Here is an 18535-nt window from a genome sequence, read left to right on the forward strand (position 1 = left end):
AGAAATGCCCTCCTGGAGCGCCGGGATTGCCTTCTCTGGACATATTTTGGAGTTCATGAGTTTCAGATGTTGAAACACTGGGACCAGAAGCTTCTGAAGAGGGCGGCAAGACACCGTGTTGCTGCTGATCCAAAGGTTTTAGTTGTTGGGGAGGAAAGTGTTTAAAGGAGGACGCACAGCTGCAGGATTAAAAAAAGATGTCTGCATTGGTGCAACGGATAGGAACCGAGGCTCCTGGGCAGAGTTGGAGAGGCAACATTGATTTACATTTCATGCATTTCACGTAACAACCCTAAGCTGTTCCTTCGTGAGTGTCTGAGACCTAAAAATAGCATAGTTTTGATCGCGCACCAGAAATAGACAGACGGGGTTCACTTGTATGAAAAGGAGGCGATCCAACTTGGACGTGCAACTGTAAGCCTGCATAAAAACAAATTGAGGACTGAATCTTGCTGCTGTTTTAAAAACACTAAACTCTCCTGTTCTTTGTACTTCTCTCTCTGCTGTTTAGAACGAGAGTGCGCCTGAGCTATGGTGAGTGAGTGATTTGCACACGAAATGTTTAATCCTGTGTACTTTTTGCATGCTTCCCGGTGCCCATTCTCCCTCGTTTTACCTCCTGCTCTGTCTCATGCGCGCACTCACTTCACTCCCAGTCGTGAGCATGGATTTAATTGGCACGCTTTGACTGTAGAGTCGTAGCAGCCCTTCCTGCAGAGTAGGAAGTCCCTTTTAGTAAATAAGCTAGTGCAAAAATGTCTTTGTTTGTTGGCGCCGTTGAGTCTCCATCACGTTTCTTCTCCCTTCCCATCTAAGCGAGGGGAACCCTTTTCCGCTGAATGTTATAGGACGCATTTCCCCACCGTTATCTTGCTGTGAAAGAAGAGTGATAGAGAAAAGCAATGAACGAGGATGAAGATGCGAAGAGGAAGAGGAGAAGCGGTTGTTGCAGTAGAACCAAATATAGCGCACTGCACGGGGAAGCCCGGAGCTTTCCAGCAACAATGGTGCTGAAACCACACCAAGCGGCAGCAGAGGGCTGTAGTCTCCAGAACGTGCGCGCGCGTGTGTGCGTGCGTGCACTTGCAGACTGTGGTCAGTTGTTGTATCTGGAAACCAGAAGATTTATTTACCCCTTAATTTAATTAAGTAGCCTCACCATACTGAGGGATTTTTTCCTGATTAGACGACGCCTACGTGAATTATTTCCAAAAAATATTAGATCTCCACACCAGTCCAACCTTGGCATGATGTAACAGCTATCAGAATATTGCTGGGGACACGTTTGCAATATTGTTATGAAGACTTTTCTTTCTGTGGAGCGCGCACACGAAACCAAAGACGTTGCGTTCAAGAGTTTGGAGGAATCACCTTTTTAATTATAAGCGGGGAGCGGATGAAGGGGCTTGGGCATCTGCTGCACAGCTCTGCAGTCAGTTCCCTTTCTGCGACCCCAACCAGTGAACAACTTTGGAAATATGTTCCAACTATTTTGCAAGCAAGCAGCAAGTCTTCAGAGCCAAAGGAGGATTAAAAACATCAACGGCCTGTCTTTGTCATGCAAAATCTCCTCCGTACGTCACTTGCGATACAATGCTCCACCTATACACAGGCGCGCGCGCGCGCGCGCACACACACACACACACTTCCATTCTTCGTTACTCAAAATGTGCGGAGATCGATTCGAGGGACATCATTTATGCTCAGTAATGTAACGAAAAGCATGTCATTTCGGAGGAAAAAGCCCGGATTCCCGAGTCGTGACTACTAAAGTGAGTCATGTGCGCGTTGGCTGCGTCAGGAGAGGCAGTCGCTGTGCAGTGCAGACGGTGGGGGAGAATCGTGACTGACTAGGTGGCAAATAAAAAGATCACCCAATAAAAAACAAAACCAGAAATAACCACATAGTCTCACCTTCTGGTGGGGGAGGAGGGATCGCGAGGAGGGAAGGGGTAAGGGGTTCTCTGGTTTGGGGTGGGCTGTAGCCACTACCCTATCTCCTCCAGTCAATCCCGAGCCTCGCCTTTTCCACCTTAAAGCTTGTTTTTAGTGTGAGCTGCTGCCTGTTGGCATGCTGGCAGCCTGCATGAATGCAGACGAGTTTCATCAGGGATGGTCAAGCAAGGGGTGGAGAGAGAGAGAGAGAGGGAGAGAGAGAGAGGGAAGAAGAAGAAGAAGAAGAAGAAGAAGAAGAAGAAAAAGAAGAAGAAAAAGAAGAAGAAGAAGAAGAAGAAGAAGAAGAAGAAGAAGAAGAAGAAGAAGAAGAAGAAGAAGAAGAAGAAGAAGAGGAATTTGACATCAAGAGTGGGGGAGTTGGAGAGGGGGTCCGGACCGAGATCGTGACCCACCCTCTACCTCGGTACAGTAACTTGCAGGTCTCCTGGTGTGTGTGTGTGTGTGTGGAGCGGTGGGGGGGGGGGGGGGGGGGGGGGACTTGTTGCTGATGAAAGGGTTCAGGAAAAAGAAAAAAGGGAGGTAAGTTTCTATTGTTTTGACTTTACCCAAACAGAACCTCTTATTTTGATTGAAGGTAAATCTGAAGTTGATCCTGATGATATTCTTGTTGTTATTGTTTACTTTTATTGGGATGTTTGTTGTTGTATGTTTTTAAACTAAAAACCTGTGGGAAGTGAGTTCCCGGGCTGGGTTTGTGGTTTGGAGACTCCCCCTTCCCACCTCCCTCCCTCACATTGTTTTATTTATTTTTCTTTTGCGGTGTTTTCTTGCTGAACTCTTTTGTCTCTTTTTAGAAAACAGTGGATGTGTTGTGACGGCTTGTCCAACCACATCTCTATTTTCTAATTCCTCATGCTGTGATGAGGCTGAAACCAACCATTCAGTTTTACTATTATTACTGTTTGTTGTCACTCACAATCTCAGCCTGCCTGGGACTCAGTGAGAACAAAACAAAATAAACAACACTTTCTGTCCTACTGGATGTTCATTTTGACATACAGTCAGAATCTTTTCCATCTTTTTCCATGTCCTTTAATATTAATTATTATTTTAAAAAAGAGGGGTCCTGATATGAGCAAGACACCGATTGGTTGATGACGAGGTTTGGTTTGCTCCAATAAGATCCCTGCTTGTTCTCTATTTATTGCCAGCAGTTTACAGCCTTGCTCCCTCCTCAGCCAGAGCTCTGAAGCTGCTGCAGACAGTCAGAGCGTTACTATAGGGAGTCACAGCACGGAGCAGAGAATATCACACACACACACACACACACACACACACACACACACACACACACACACACACACACAGAGAGAGAGAGAGAGAGAGAGAGAGAGAGAGAGAGAGAGAGAGAGAGAGAGAGAGAGAGAGAGAGAGAGAGAGAGAGAGAGAGAGAGAGAGAGAGAGCACTGACAACAAAACGCACCGACACACAGCTCCCAGTCACCACACGGACTTTTTGCACGTCCTGGCGTTTGGGTAAGGAAGATATTCATAGGGAAGGGGGGATCCAATGGGAGAGAGGGATGGTTGAGAGGGGAGAAGGGAAGCGCAAGGACCTTGGACAGCTCTCAGCTGCAACGGCAGCAACCGGAGACGCCTCTTCTTCCTCTTCCTCTCTCTTCCATCCATCCTCTCCTCTGTTTTGCTGCGCTGGAGGAACAGACCTGCCTCGGGTTGGAGATACAATCGAGCGAATCAGGATGGGAGATAAATCCTCAGGAAAGAGATGAGAATTCAGCTCCAGTCACGGAATCTCCGGACGACATCAGCAGCGAATCATGTCCTTCACAAATCTTTTTGCGGTCTGGGCTTGCTGTTCATAACTATTAACATGGGAAGCCCTTACCCCAAAAAGCATTTGCGGAGGACGCACTCACCGCGCCGACACTTCCACAACAGAAGACGGCCCCACTTGTGGAATTTTACTATTCTGAAAGGACTTCTCTCTTCCTTCATTCTTTCCTTTATTTAACCTTGCCATTGCCGCCACAGCAGTGACGTTTTTGTTATGGTTGTTCTTTCCATCCCTATGGTTGTAACCCCCCCCCCACACACACACACACACACACTCAACAGTTTTCTTCTCTATGTGGCGAAGCTCTGACGCCACGTCAATGACAAGTTTTGCTGAAACTCTTGTTCTCTTCAGTCAAAACAATCAAGTCACCAAGTCACTCACACACACACACACACACACACACACACACACACACACACACACACACACACACACACACACACACACACACACACACACACACACACACACACACACACACAGGGAGACCCATGCAATTTGCACGTGGAGGGTCGCGTGTGTGTTTCAAGGGGTGGGGCGCTAATTTACCTGTACGTCACCAAACTCCCCTTTGTCCCTATGTCCCAATGCATAAGCAGTTATACAAAATAATGCACATGCACACACCTGTAAATAAATTGCGTGCAAGGGAATTCCCCGACCACCTGAACCAGGAAAGAAAATTTCTGTGTGTCACACACACACACACACACACACACACACACACACACACACACACACACACACACACACACACACACACACACACACACTGACCCTTCACCTGGAGAGAAACAGACACAATGAAAAAATCAGCCTCATGCAGCCATCGCTCTCCAGTCATGCAGCAGACACATCTCTTGCCTCTAGCAGCATAATGTTATCAAATCACGAAAATAAAAGCCAGAGATGAAAATAGACACAATTATTGGATGAAGTAAAAAACCTTGAAGGGGATTTAAATCAGTTTAGTCCCGAGAAAAAAGCCTCCTCGAACTTCACATCCGGTTCCCTTCAGCTGTCCCGTTACTGTTGCGTATCATTAAACGATGACGAACACGTGAGAAAACATATTTTTAGTAAAAAAGTAGCCATTCCCGAACGCGGCGAAGTAAAAACCTTTATCAAAAACGAGAGGAGAGGAAGACAAGCCGGCTCTCCTCTGGCTTCACACCTGTTTGGGGCCCTTGTGGGTGGGACACAAAGGGACACCCTCTGTTCTCTCAGGTGTTCTACGGAGGCTCTATACCTGCGCTCGTGCTGCGAAAATGAACTTTACCAACGTGTAAATATAAAAGTGACGCCACTGTAACGCCCAAGTTTTTAAAACAGAATGAAAGAAGGAAAAGGAGTTGACCCCTGACCCTTCTGCGCATATATGCGTTTTTAAACATCAAAGGAACACCGAGTCCCGTCTCGGGATATCGGGGCTGCTTTCTGCCCTCTACGTGAGGATGCCGGTGACGTTAAAATAAGCCGCCCGCCTCAAAAATCTGAGGTAGATCGTCAGTTTTATTTATTTCGGGCAGTTTGATGCATGCTTTTGGATTTAGTCCCGTCACTTCCTGCTGGCCTGGCCTGCAGCACCTAAAGACTGTTTTTAATGTTTTTCTGTCTTACAGACAATTAAAAAAAAGCACCAAAACACAACATAGTAAAGGAGGCTATGGAGCCTATTGCCGCTGCCAGGGAGGAGAGGTGAGCCCCGTTCTGGAAACACGCACCGAGGAGCGGCTGCTACCAGAAACAGCGCACCCTGCCCCTCTTGGATTCCTCCCGACAAAGGTAAATTACGCACCTAGAGCTGCATGAGGATAACATCAAAACCCTTTAATTAGCGCAAAGATCACGATTATGATGTTTTGGAGAGAGGTTCTCGTGCTGCTGGGTTCTCTTTGCTGGAGCTCAGAACAGCCTGCGTAATCTCTGTTAGTTTGGTGTAATGATTTTGAGGTACTTTGGTACACACAACTAGTATTGCTGAGATAGTGTAATTTTTAGTTGTGGTGACGGTTAAATTTGTGTTTCTGATGCCTTCAGTGCATATTTGGAAAAGCACGTCTTAAATATGATGTTGTTGTCTTCACTGAAATAAAAATAAACATTTAATATGTGTCTTATTTTCATAGAGTCCTGTGTAAAACCATCAGAATTTTGCTAATATTTAGGTCCACCCCCACCCAGAATCAGATCACAACAAGCATGGTTTATTCTAAATATTTGATATTTGAATTTCTATCTTCTGAAAAAAAAGAAAAACAAATATTAATTTAAAACTGCTGGAAAAAGTGGTTTTCCACCACAAAGCAGATAATCCCTCCTCACACAAAACCTTTAGGAAATCAAAATGTCCTTTTCTCTTGTTGTTTGTGCTTTACTTGAAGTTTGTGGTAGCAGAAATGTTCCTCTGAGCTGACCAGAAAGACCTCAGAGTGACCAACACAGCAAGAAAAACACTGAAATGACTGCTGGGAGATTAGCTGGGATTATCTAAAGACTTTTTGAAAATATTTTGGATTTATGTTTAAGTTGTGTGTAGTGGGTGTAAATCAGGTGGTGATTTTGTCTTTATAGACTCAGTCACTTCATTACTGTCTTCACAGCTGTTCTCCTTCTCAAAATTCAATGATGATTCAAGTCTGGCTGAAAAAAAAGCCAAATAGTGTCAAGTGTTGATTTAACGGTCTTTAAACTTCTCATGATGGACTGGAAGACAGTGTTGAGATGATTTACCGGTCTCCTTCTCACTGACAAACATATTTTAAAGTAGATTAAGCGTCCAGTGCTCCCATATGATAAACCGCAGCATGTTCTTGATTAACTCCTGACAATCGTTTCATGCAAGCGACCGTGAAAAGCTACATTCAGGGAGATGACATCATGGCTAAAAATAAAATGACTAAAACAAGACTTTTTTACGTTCTAGAAAATCAGTGTTTGCAGTGTGAGAGAATTAATGTTCTTATGGTGTCTTCCTGTTAAAAAAGAATAATGAAAATATAACAGACGTGTCTCAACCCAGAGCTGACAGTATTCCAATTATTTCCTGCTGTTTTGTATTTCATTTGTACATTTTTACAGACTGGTTATGATTTGGGTTCATCTATCGACACTGTAGTGTAAAGTGCTTTGGAGTCCTCTCTGAAAGATGCTACACAAATGTGGCCTCTTTATCATTTAAAGTATTGTACGTAAAATAGTCCAGATCTTCATGTGCGACTTTATTTATGAACCGTCAGTTTTCATCTCAGCAAACACACGGAGAAACTCTGGCTGGCAGCAGTACTTGTACCTGCTGTCGATGTCTACTCCTACGAATAACCATAATTACTGTGTGAATAGTCATGTGATGACAGCTTTACGCTGGAGTAAAGGTTAGCAACATAGTGATGATAAAGTTTTGAAAAGATTTGAGCCATTTTTAAATGACATCATCTTTAATTTTAGCTGCTTTCTGCTCAATGGTGTTGTCTGACGTGAAGCCCATTCCTCCAAACTGTTCAGGAAGCTACAGCAGTCATATTTTTTTAACGTTTACACAGAAACACACTCCAGAATGACTTAAAAACCTCTTAAAAATCTGCCTTGAGCTACAATTCTATCATTACATGATGCATCTTCTGCCTGTGGATGTAACCTGGATGAACTTACATTCATGTGTTTATCAGCACACATCTAACACCATATCATAGTGAACTAAACACAAAGGACAACTCGAAGAACAAAGGTCATGACCCTCAGGGGACAAGCTGTTCTTCAGTCATGTTGTCCAGGCTTTGAAGCAGCTCAGTCTTCAGCCTGAAGGAAGGAAGGTGAATAGTCCATGAGCTGGCTGGGCAGGGTCCGTCATTCTGTTCTGTTGGTGCTCATTTCCTGAGCAGGTCTGAATGCTCTTGCCAGTGCCTTCTTGTCCACCTCAGATCCATTCCCAGACCAGATGAAGAAGATGTCAGAGTACTGTCCAACACTAGCAAGGGCAAAAACAACAGTTAAAATGTTTTAACCATCCTAGCAGTGTTGGTGGTACATGTCACCAGCCCCACAGCTCCAGTGATGATTGGGTTAATTGCTAGCTCAGCAGCTCATACCTAAACAGACCTGTTGTCGTTGGAGATTATTCCAAGGTCACCAGTGTCAGTGAGGTGGTCATGTTTAACCCTCTGGAGGCAGGTGTTGCAGATGTGCAACAGTTAAAACCTACCTACCTGGTTACTCCACATATGTATTTCATGAGCAGTTTTAACTCAGAAGTTCCCCTGAAGGACTTCGTTGTTCTTCTTTTCATTAAAACTTATTTTGAGCCTGAGAGGGTTAAATCATCTCTTTGAACAGCTCACTTCAAATGTTCATTGCACAAAGTTCATCCAGTTCTGCAGGCACGACTGCACCACCAGTCACCCAGTTAGCCTCCAAGGTTTCAGCAAACGATGTTGTGTTGATTGTGTAGCAATTCTCCAGTCTTTGGCAGTGGCTTGCTACAAATACAACCTCACCTCAAGTCTGGTTTTCGGCTTGGTGCCTCATTTTTTTCTCCTTCTCTTTGGTGGTTGGACCAGTCAGCTGATCGTTCATGGGGCAATGAGGGAAACCCAAACCAGTTTATTTCCGCCACCGTGTTTAGGTTCATCTCCTAAAACGTGTTGTTTACCTGTGTAGAGAAATAGAGTGATGTAACTATCTAGAGTTGTATTTTAATATACTGTAAGTAGATCACTTGTTATAATCAGAAGATGGGCTGTTTTTATCATCAGGGAGTTTAATTAAACACTCTGTATTGACTTTGAGACAAGAAAAGAGAGAGAGATGGGATCGTTTAAGAATCTTTAATTTCTTAATTATAAATTCTTAACAATCTACCAGGACTAACTCTGTGATGGATGAAAATGGATTTGGATGTTGTGTTGGTGCGTGTGTGTGTGTTTTGTTCAGGATCTTTAGGCTGACGTCATTGAATCTGGTAGTCTGATTGTTATGACTAGATATCACGAGGCTTATAAAGTGATGACACGAGCTGCTATTTTGCCGTGTACGTACCCAGTGGGGGCCTCCCAGGTAGATCAGGAAATGCCAGGTCTGAAGACCTCGGATGTGCGCTGGAGCTGGTCGAAACAGCGATCGCAGCGTTTCAAAGCCCGTCTGAAGGGTCGACCCAGGTAACAATCGGCAGCGTCAGCAGGTGCTCTTATTTTGAAAGGATGTCGTCTGGTTGTTAAACGACGAAAATCTCCAACTTCACAGTTCTTAGTTTAAAGAAGAAAACGCATCTGGCCAGGCTGTGCTTCTCTTTGGGATGACGGTGAATAGAACTGAAGTCAAAATGGAACTGAGCTTAAAATGGCGTTGCCTTGTTTTATATCTCTGAATTATTGATAAGTTTTAGTAAAGCGGATTGGACACTTTAAGTCAACAAGCCAGATTCTCTTGCGGCAGCCAAAAGCTCTGATTGGTTGGAACAATGTGTCATGCGTTTCTATGGAGATGAGGGTCAGTCTGTCTGTGCAGTAGTCCTGTTTTCATTAAACACATAAATCATGACATCTTTATTCCACAGATCATTCACTTGATTATTATTGATCAACATCTGTTTCGACTAGCTTTAATCACAAATTAAGTACTTTGATTATTGAAAAGCGTTCTTCTTCTCCTTCTGGCTCTTCTCCTGGAATGTAAACAGTCTGAGGAACACCCGACCTTGGCGTTTTCTACACGGGTGTTACTGTGTTCAGGGGCAGCTGTGTGGAGCTGAAAATAATGAACTTCATAACGTTACATATCCCCCCTTTTCAAGGTCAATGTGGTCCTTCAAGAGACCACTTGGTCGTTGAACAAACCCAAGTTATGAAGAATCTTGACAACAGAACAGGATGCGATCCCAAGGGAACAGCCATCAGTGGTGAGGTACGAACCCCACTCCGAAGAATAGTCTCACATACTCCTCAGGAAGAACACAAGTCAGCAGGTTATTAATTATTCCCCATGGAAGCCATAAACAAAGCAACAGCAACTTTATATCCTCACGTGCAATAAAGCAAAGCAGGAGCAAATCTTGTACGTATCCACGAACAGGGTAGTATTCCAATTAAAAATCGATTGTTGTATCCACAGGTAGGGTAATATTCCAAATAAAAATTGATCATTGTATCCACTGGTAGGGTAATATTCCAAATAAAAACTGAACTTTGAAAGAGTACTTATCGTAATCCACAAAAAGGGAAGAGCAGTTGACAGTAATCCCAACGAATGAGGTGTCCCAGCAGCCATGCCGGAACCACAGTCGTCCAAGGCCAACGAGCCGGAGCACCCCCCAGGAGTAGTCGATGCAGATGACGAGTCACGGATCCACCCCCAGGAAGCAGGATCCTCTCAAGCTCAGCAGAGGAGAGAGAGCACAGTGCAGGCACTTCAATGTAGACACGACAAAATTGCATTTCATGTCATCAAAAAAAAATTAAAAACCTAACTCTATTAGTGCCTTTTGTACTATGTGTTAGTTTCATGTGTAATTACCCATTAAGTGAAGAAATGGATGCAGCCCTGTCTGTGTTAGGTGCAAAAAGGGATGATGCGAGAAGCAGAAAAATGAAAGAAACCCTAACTGGTATCAGTGAAACCTCACTGGAAATACACGCTGTCAGGACAGGGGCAAAATTGGTTATAGCCCTGTGAGATAAATCAAAGAATTGATAGTCAAAATCATAATATTCACTGTTAAAATCAACTGGTCAAAGGTACCATAAAAAAAACCAGAAATGTAAATCAGTACTAAAATGTAAATCAGTGGTTAGTAATCATGTTTATGTTAATGTACCCCTAAGGAATTATGATTAGTAAAGATAAAAAAACAAAATTTTTGGACAACAGTACTATGTGGCCTAACCCACTCACTGTTACTTGGCCGTTTACCTGCCTCCAGGAGCCCACAGCACGTCCGTCTCAACACACCTTAAGTCTGCACGTGACGTATAACAGGAAAGACACCCATGCACACTCACAAACAAACAAATTTGTGTCATCAGAGACAGAAATCTGTGGAACCAACGGGACGTATATATCACCCCCCTTTTGAAGTCGGTGGATTGTTGTTGTTGGTATCGGCCAAATCTGTGGGACCCTTGTGCAGTTTGATATGGTCCCTGTGTACCCATTTGTAGACGGGCGCCTTGTTTTTGTCGGCGATCTTGATCTGATACACGACCGGAGAGATCTTATCTGTAATCAGGTATGGACCCGACCATTTGGGCAAAAGTTTCTTAGCCAGCTTCCCCGAGGTCGCATTATTGTTACCCTACATCGAGTTTGGAATGTGAGGCTTTCTTATCGTAATAAGTTCTTCTCCTTCTCTTCTTACACCTGTATTAAACAGAGCAAACACGAGTAACAAACAGCTCCGTCCTTCATACAGCTGATCCCTAAAGTCTGAGTATCAGAGGTGCCTGTGTGCGGCACTTCGCTCAGCTTTGTGTATTTAGATACTAACAGCTGCAATAGCCCACAGGTAGTATAATTAAATTGTGTTCTTCCATTGAAACAAGTGTTTTACATGACGTTGTCAGCTGCAACCATCACTGTTCAAAATTCAGTTTTGTACAAATAAAGAATTGTTTCAGTAAAACAAAGTTTTGGGGAGTGAATTTAGATTTCTTAAAGTTAGTGTGTAGTTTCCTGTCGCTAGGTGACAGTACATACATTTCAAGGTAGTTTTACATCATATCACAGTGACTGTCACTAGTTTAAAAATACATTTCGTTGAATGTTGTTTCTTGTGGAGCAGAAAGCATGCAGCCTCGGCATGACTCCTCACACTTTGATGGTCCATCAGCTAATTCCATCGAGAGAATGCGATGCCGACTGTAGTTTCCAGATCCGACTGGGGTCATGTGCCTGCCGATGACGTCATCATACTACCACGATACCACTCAGCCAAAATATATTGAATCTCTTTTTCGATTCTGTTCTTTCACATAAAGTGGGTAGGGAAGGTATTCTGACGCCTGTCAATTTTTCACTCTTTGTTATATTACAGCTTTTTGCTAAAATCAATTAAATTCATGTTTTTTCTCATTAATGCACACACAGCGCCTCATATTGACAGAAAAACGCAGAATTAAAAAAATGTATGCAGATTTATTAAAAAAAGAAGAACTTTTGTCATTGTCTGCGTCTGCCCCTTCCTTCATGTGCCTCCTGGTGTTCTCCATCCCTCTCTAGATTCCCTTTTGTGTCTCTTAGCGCCCTCATGTGTCCTTTGTCTGCGTCTCAGTTAGGTGTCTTATGTTGTAGCCTTGAAAATCATTCCTCTCTGCTCTCGTGTCATCTCATTCATCCCCAGCCCCTCCAGGTCTTCATTCACATTCTGTGTCCTTGTAGCCCCAGCCTCTTTGTCCCCAGCTCGACGTGCATGGGTGTGTCCTGCTCCAGTTCTGTGTGTGTGTGTGTGCTTGTCCATTTCCCAGTTCTGTTTATATTTGTGCATTTGTGTGTGATGGTGTGTGTGTGTTAGTCCTTCCCGCAGTCTTCAGGTTTAGTTTTGTGTTTTAGAGTTTTTAGGTTATTTTGCCCTCCTCAGATTCTATTTTCCCATTTTGATAATTATATTCACCTGTCTTCCCTCTAGCCCACTCCACACTCCTGCTGCCAATTTCCCTAATGACTCCTCCCTGTTATTTAAGCCCTGTCTTGCCTCTGTCTTGTCTGTCTTGTCTTGTCTATTGTTTGTAATTCTGTCATGTCTTCTAGTGCCCCTCGTATTTGGATTTAGTCTTCTCGTGCCTTTGAATATTTGGATACCCAGATCTTCATCTGGATTTTTGGACTTTGGCTCCCAGCGTTTTTGGATTAATTTGTGTTGTTGATCATCCTAAAAATAAAGGATTTATTTTATTTATTCAACTTCTGCCTCGTGTTATCCTGGGTTTCTGCATTTTGGGTCCTCCAGCACCGCAACGTGACAACTTTCTTCTGATCTTCCTTGAGATGGTCCTGCACCTTCATTGGAGTCCAGCTGTGTTTGATTATACTGATTGGACTTGATTAGGAAAGTCACACAGAGTGACCCGTCAGAAGTCTCTCGTCAGTGCAAGGAACATGAAAGCCTGCACGGAGTTTGTTAAATGATGCCTGAAGGACTCTGAGATGGTGAGAAATAAGATTCTTTGGTCAGATGAGACCAAGATAGATCTTTTTTGGCCTTAATTTTAATCAGCATGAGTGGAGAAAACCACTGCTCATCAGTTGTCCAATACAGTCCCCACAGTGAAGCATGGCAGTGGCAGCATCATGCTGTGGGGGTGTTTTTCAGCTGCAGGGACAGGACGACTGTTTGTAATCGTGGTTGGTGTATTGTCCATATCCACCAGGTGGCAGTGTAGTGCTTTTTGCATTCTATAAATATAGAGAAGAAGAACGTTTGTAGATAAATAGAGGTAGAGAAGTAAACACTAGGTCAAGTTCAGATTGATTAGGTAACAAATGACACACCATCAGGTGAGCCATCTGCCTCGGTAGTAGTCGATCAACGGCAACAGCACAAGTGTCAAACTCCAGTCCTTGAGGGTCACTATCCCACACGTTTTGGTGTTTTCCCTGTTCCAACACACCTGATTTCAATCAGCAGGTGATTAACAGGCTTATGGAGAACTTGATGGGCTGCTGCGAAAGTGAATCAACTGTGTTAGAACAGGGAAACAATGAAAATATTCAGAAAACCGGCCCTCGGCGACTGGTTTGACATCCCTGCTCTAGACCTTTCCGGCTGCCACCTGGCCGACTGCAGCCATTTCCTGGTTTAGTCTGACAAAAAGCCATAAAACTGAGCAGAATGGTCAACATAACCACCATTTTTGTGCTGAGTTTTGTTTCTGTGTATCATACATACCACCTCACACTGTTCACTGATCACCTTGGGCTATTTTTGTGTTAAGTAAAGCCCTCCACATTTGAAATGTATGATTTGGCAGTCATTTTCCCTAACCCAGAAAGAAGTATGGGGTACCAGGCCCTTTGATACGAGCTGTTAGGTCCCTGTATGACCGGTGTCAGAGCTTGGTCCGCATTGTCTGATTCTGTTAATAACTGTTATGGACAGGATTTCTAGGTGCAGCCAAGGTGTTGAGGGGATTCATTTTGGTGGCTCATAGATCAGGTCTCATCTTCTTGCAGATGATGTGGTGCTGTTGGCTTCATCAGACAGTGATCTCCAGCTTTTTGCTGGAGTGGTTCACAGCCGAGTGTAAAGTGGCTCACATGAGAATTAGCTCCTCTAAATCTGAGACCAGGGTCTTGAATCAGAAAAGGGTAGATTGCCAGCTCAGTGGCTTTGTGGTAAATGTGTCCGTCCTGAGTCTGGGAGATTGGGGTTCAAATCCCATGGGTCATACCAAAGACTTAAAAAAACCTCAGCATTAATGGGTTGGATTGGGGGGGGGGGGGGGGGGGGTAAATCAACAAATGGTTCCCAAGCGCAGCTGTGTCTGCAGCTCACCGCTCCCCCAGGGAATGGGTCAAATGTGGAGAACAAATTTCGCACCGACATCAGTGTGTATGACAAGTAATAGGACTTTAACTATAAATTCTCTAGGTCAGGGACGAGGTCCTCCCTCAAGTGTAGGAGTTTGAGTAAATTGGGGTCTTGTTCACAAGTGAGGGAAAGATTGAGCATGAGATTGATGGGCGGATTAGTGCTGCGTCTGCAGTGATGCGGGCGTTGTACTGGCCTGTCGTGGTGAAGAGAGAGCTGAGCCAGAAGGCAAAGCTCTCGATTTACCGGTTGATTTACATTCAAACCCTCATCTATGGTCACGAGCTTTGGGTAGTGATCGAAAGAACAAAATCACGGACACAAGAGGCCAAAATGATTTTTCTCCACCCTTAGAGACACATTGAGAAGCTAGGCCATCTGGGAGGACCTCGGAATCGACCTGCCGCTCCTCCACATTGAGTGGATTGAGGGGGGTTTGGGCATCTGGTCAGGATGCCTCATGTGCACATTCCTGATTAGGTTTACCAGGCACGACCAACCACGAGGAGACCCAGGGGAAGACCCAGGACACACTGGAGAGACTATGTTTCTCGGCTAGCCAGGGAATGCCTTGGGATTCCCCCAGAAAAATTGGCCAAAGTGGCTGGAAAGAGAGAAGTCTGAGCTTCTCTGCTTAGGCTGCAGCCTCCGCGACCCAACTATAATAACCAGCTGAAAATGGATGGATGGAAAGAATGGAAAAATATATTGAACCAGACGAAAGAGAGACGGCTATCAGAAAGGATCAATAATGCAACTTCAGATACCACAGCGTCTTGGAAGGACTTAAGAGGTAACCTTTAGGGACTACTTGCCAACTAGAGTGAACATGCAGAGAAACAATGGAAAGGGTAGGTTTTGAATTGGTAACATGTTATAAACATGAAGTTTGTTGTTGAGTGTTTGATATATATTGTTGGTGCAACTTCCTAATAAAAAATGAATGACAAAAAATAAAAGTAAACAGACAAATACTGATGTTCCTGCAGAGTAAAAGTCATGAGTCTGAACCTCCTACTCTGATCTATGGGAGTCCTCATGGGTCAATACTCAATACTTAATGTGTTAATGTTGGTATAGTTCTCATGTCTAGTGGTATGCTGATGACATCATTCTGCACATATACTTCCTTTCAATGGATCTTGTACAGTCTCCAACACTCTCTCTCAAACCTTCACCATTTTCTCAACATGACGAAAACTGAACTTTTAACTTTCAACCCAACGTTTTTCTAGCCATCATTTATCTAGTGATCTCCTCCTCATCTCCTTCCTTTAAACATGCAACAGTAAAACCTTTTCTCATTATGAATAAACTTGATTCATCGGTGCTGTCCAAACTCATGCCAATTTTCATGCTACCATTCTTGTCTAAGGTTTAAGCTAAATTTGCTCTGGTCTCCAGTATGAATGAATGATTTTTGAGTAGTTTTCTGTGAACAATTAACTCTGGCCCTGCTGTTTCAGGGGGTAGAAATTTGTTGAAGAAGTGATAATGAATTATAATGATAAATGACTTGTATAGTACCCTTCAGAGTATGACTCTGAGTCTTACTTATCAATATTTATGACATCCGAACATCTTGCCTCTGATTGGGTAATAGCAACATAACTTGTCTTTTTTCATGTCTTTTCTAGCAGCAATCACAATTGATGTATGAGTGGCAAAACCAAGCTTTACAGATTTACTCTCACAGGGGAGCATTAAGCTTTTGTTATTATGTCCTGCCTGATGTAAAAAATTGACTTGTATCACCTTTGGTTTATTTTTAATCCCATCAGAGACAGAAATGATAGGGAACGGAGGAAGCAGAATGAAAGAGAGTTGAGGAAAAAGTCAACAAAAATAAAAATAAAACAAGATATGCAAATAATCTAGAGCTGAGAAAGAGAGAAAAAAAAGACAAAACAATACAACAGAACAGAGATATTACAGCAACAAACGACATATGGATACATAACAATAATGATGTTACTGAAAAGCAGGCAGTAATAATTAATTCAGAGTGTATTTAGTGCCAACCACAACCCAAGTTAATGTGTCTGAAAATACCTGAGTTCATACTTGTGAGAATACCTTGTGAGCACCTGTGTGTGTGTGTGTGTGTGTGTGTGTGTGTGTGTGTGTGTGTGTGTGTGTGTGTGTGTGTTATGTATCCAAGAGGTCAATTTTCAACTAATTGACCACAAGATAACCTTTCATTTGCAGACATAAACCTATCTGGCCTCCAATTCCAGAAAGTTCTGCTCAGTGCTTGTTTGTACACAAGAAGACATAAAATTGTCAAGGTCTCCTGCAAAGGTTCTGCAGTCTCTGCATAAAAGCCAGTCTGCTGATTCCTCACCCTAATAAAAACTGAACCTACTTGAAGCTCCTGCAGGACTTTACAACTCATAAATTTAAATAATCATGTGTGATGAATAAACAAGATGTTTAAATCAAATGTTTGAATAATCTGTGCTCAAATAAATGAATTTAAAATGAATATTGTTCTTACAATGATCCAGTTCAGATCTTAACTACACCATCAGTATGTGTTTGATTTAACAAGTTAATCAATATTTACACTCATACACATTACAATAAGATGTCAATATTCACTTCACATAAGTGTTTAGACCCTCTGGAGGCAGGCATTGCAGATTTGCAACATTAAAGCCTACCTGGTTACTCCACATACGTATTTCATGAGCATTTTTAAACTCAGAAGTACCCCTGACAGACTTAGTTGTTCGTCCTTTTATCAAAACGTATTTTGAGCCTGAGAGGGTTAAAACATTCTCATTCACTAAGTGCCTACCACCTTTGTATCTGAAGAAGGCGTGTCTTCTGATGACTGTTTGGTAAAGCCATCAAAATGATTCAAATTCTCATTTGCCAAACTTGCCAAAATTTATCAACATTGTGGTTTAATAAAACAAGAATTACTTCCCGATTGATTCAGTTTCCAGCTGACTCCCGATTCGGCCAAATCGGGAAAGAAGCCTCTTTTGAAACAATCTCCTTTGACCTCCAGTCAAAGACTCTCTGCAACGCTGAGAGTGATTTACAGACAAAACAGCTGTTTTAAGAATTACTTCACACCTCAGACACCTAACCTGCAGACCCTGCGTGGCATCTCATGGCCGGTGAAGCTGAACTCAGAGGAAGCAATCAATCAATCAGCTGAAACTTTTGAGAAAAATGGTTCAAACTAAATAACGAGATGCTCAGGAAGTTTGGAAGCCAGTATTCATCATGCGTTAATAAACGAACCGCATCTCAGGTCATCTATGTTAACGTGTTTTTACACAGATAGTCGCCCAGAATATTTAACTGAGGATGTTTTTCTACTCAACATCAGCCTCCTTAAACTTAAACCAGTTCTGATTAACCGACGTTACTCTGTCTTCTTTACGAGCGCGTCTCCATCCACCTGCTGCAGAAACAGCTGCTGCATTCACAGAAACGGGGATCCGTGCTGCAAATCCCGCAATGAATCTGCATGTTTCCAGTACAGACTTGGACAAGTTTGTCGAATGATTTGTGCAATAATCAGATTTTTATTTTACTTCCACAAAATGCAAGTTCTGGATTAGATATACTGAAACGGGAACGCTTGCCATCAAATTCAAAAGCCGGCACTTGTTAATTAGGCGTCATTTTTTAAGTCAGGCAGTCTAAATGACGGCGGGGAGGCTCGCTAGCGGTTGCACACATGCGCAGTGGGCATTATTTTACTCCAACAACCTGAATGGCTGTGTACATGCGCGTCAATCTGAATGAGGATTGGACAAAACCACCTCTCTCAGTTGGATTGTAATTTCATTTCAGTCGGGCCGAATCGGATCAGAACACTCCGATTGACATGTTTACATGCAGAATTTTTTATCTGATTTGGCGTTCAATCCAATTAAATGCGCACAGGTAAACTTGGCTATTTGTTCTCTCTTTATGTCCAGGTGGAAATGGGGAAATTAGAATATAGTGACAAAGTTCATTAATGTCAGTAATCCAACTTAGACTTGAGAGACCATCTAAAGGCTCACTCATACTTCACATTGAAAGCATCAAAGGCACTCAACGACAGTGGAATGTCACTGCTTCAAATAAAATCTATTATAGTCTATAGGGATTATTTTAATACCAGTCGTGCTGCGGAAATTTTGAAGCACTTCCCAGAAGCAGCTCACCACACTGAGCCTCTAAAGAAACGATCGGGTTCTGTTTTTGTTGTGAGCCGCTTATGGGACACATTTTCGCAGTTAACATAGGTTTCAATGTAA

The 18535-nt window shown here is 43.0% G+C and overlaps 1 protein-coding gene across 2 annotated transcripts in view; it reads left to right on the top strand.

Moving 5' to 3' along the window:
- Window positions 1-540: 540 nt before the first annotated feature.
- LOC107388377 (YTH domain-containing protein 1) overlaps window positions 541-18535 on the top strand; it is a 34878-nt gene continuing 16883 nt past the window's right edge. For both annotated transcript variants that reach the window (XM_070550653.1, XM_054732812.2), the window contains exons 1-2: window positions 541-2359; window positions 5377-5539. In XM_070550653.1, the coding sequence (XP_070406754.1) occupies window positions 2091-2359; window positions 5377-5539 (432 nt within the window). In that variant the 5' untranslated portion in view covers window positions 541-2090. The remainder of the gene's footprint in view (window positions 2360-5376; window positions 5540-18535) is intronic.

This window comes from Nothobranchius furzeri, chromosome 4, assembly GCF_043380555.1.
Source record: "Nothobranchius furzeri strain GRZ-AD chromosome 4, NfurGRZ-RIMD1, whole genome shotgun sequence".
Taxonomy (NCBI): Eukaryota; Metazoa; Chordata; class Actinopteri; order Cyprinodontiformes; family Nothobranchiidae; genus Nothobranchius; species Nothobranchius furzeri.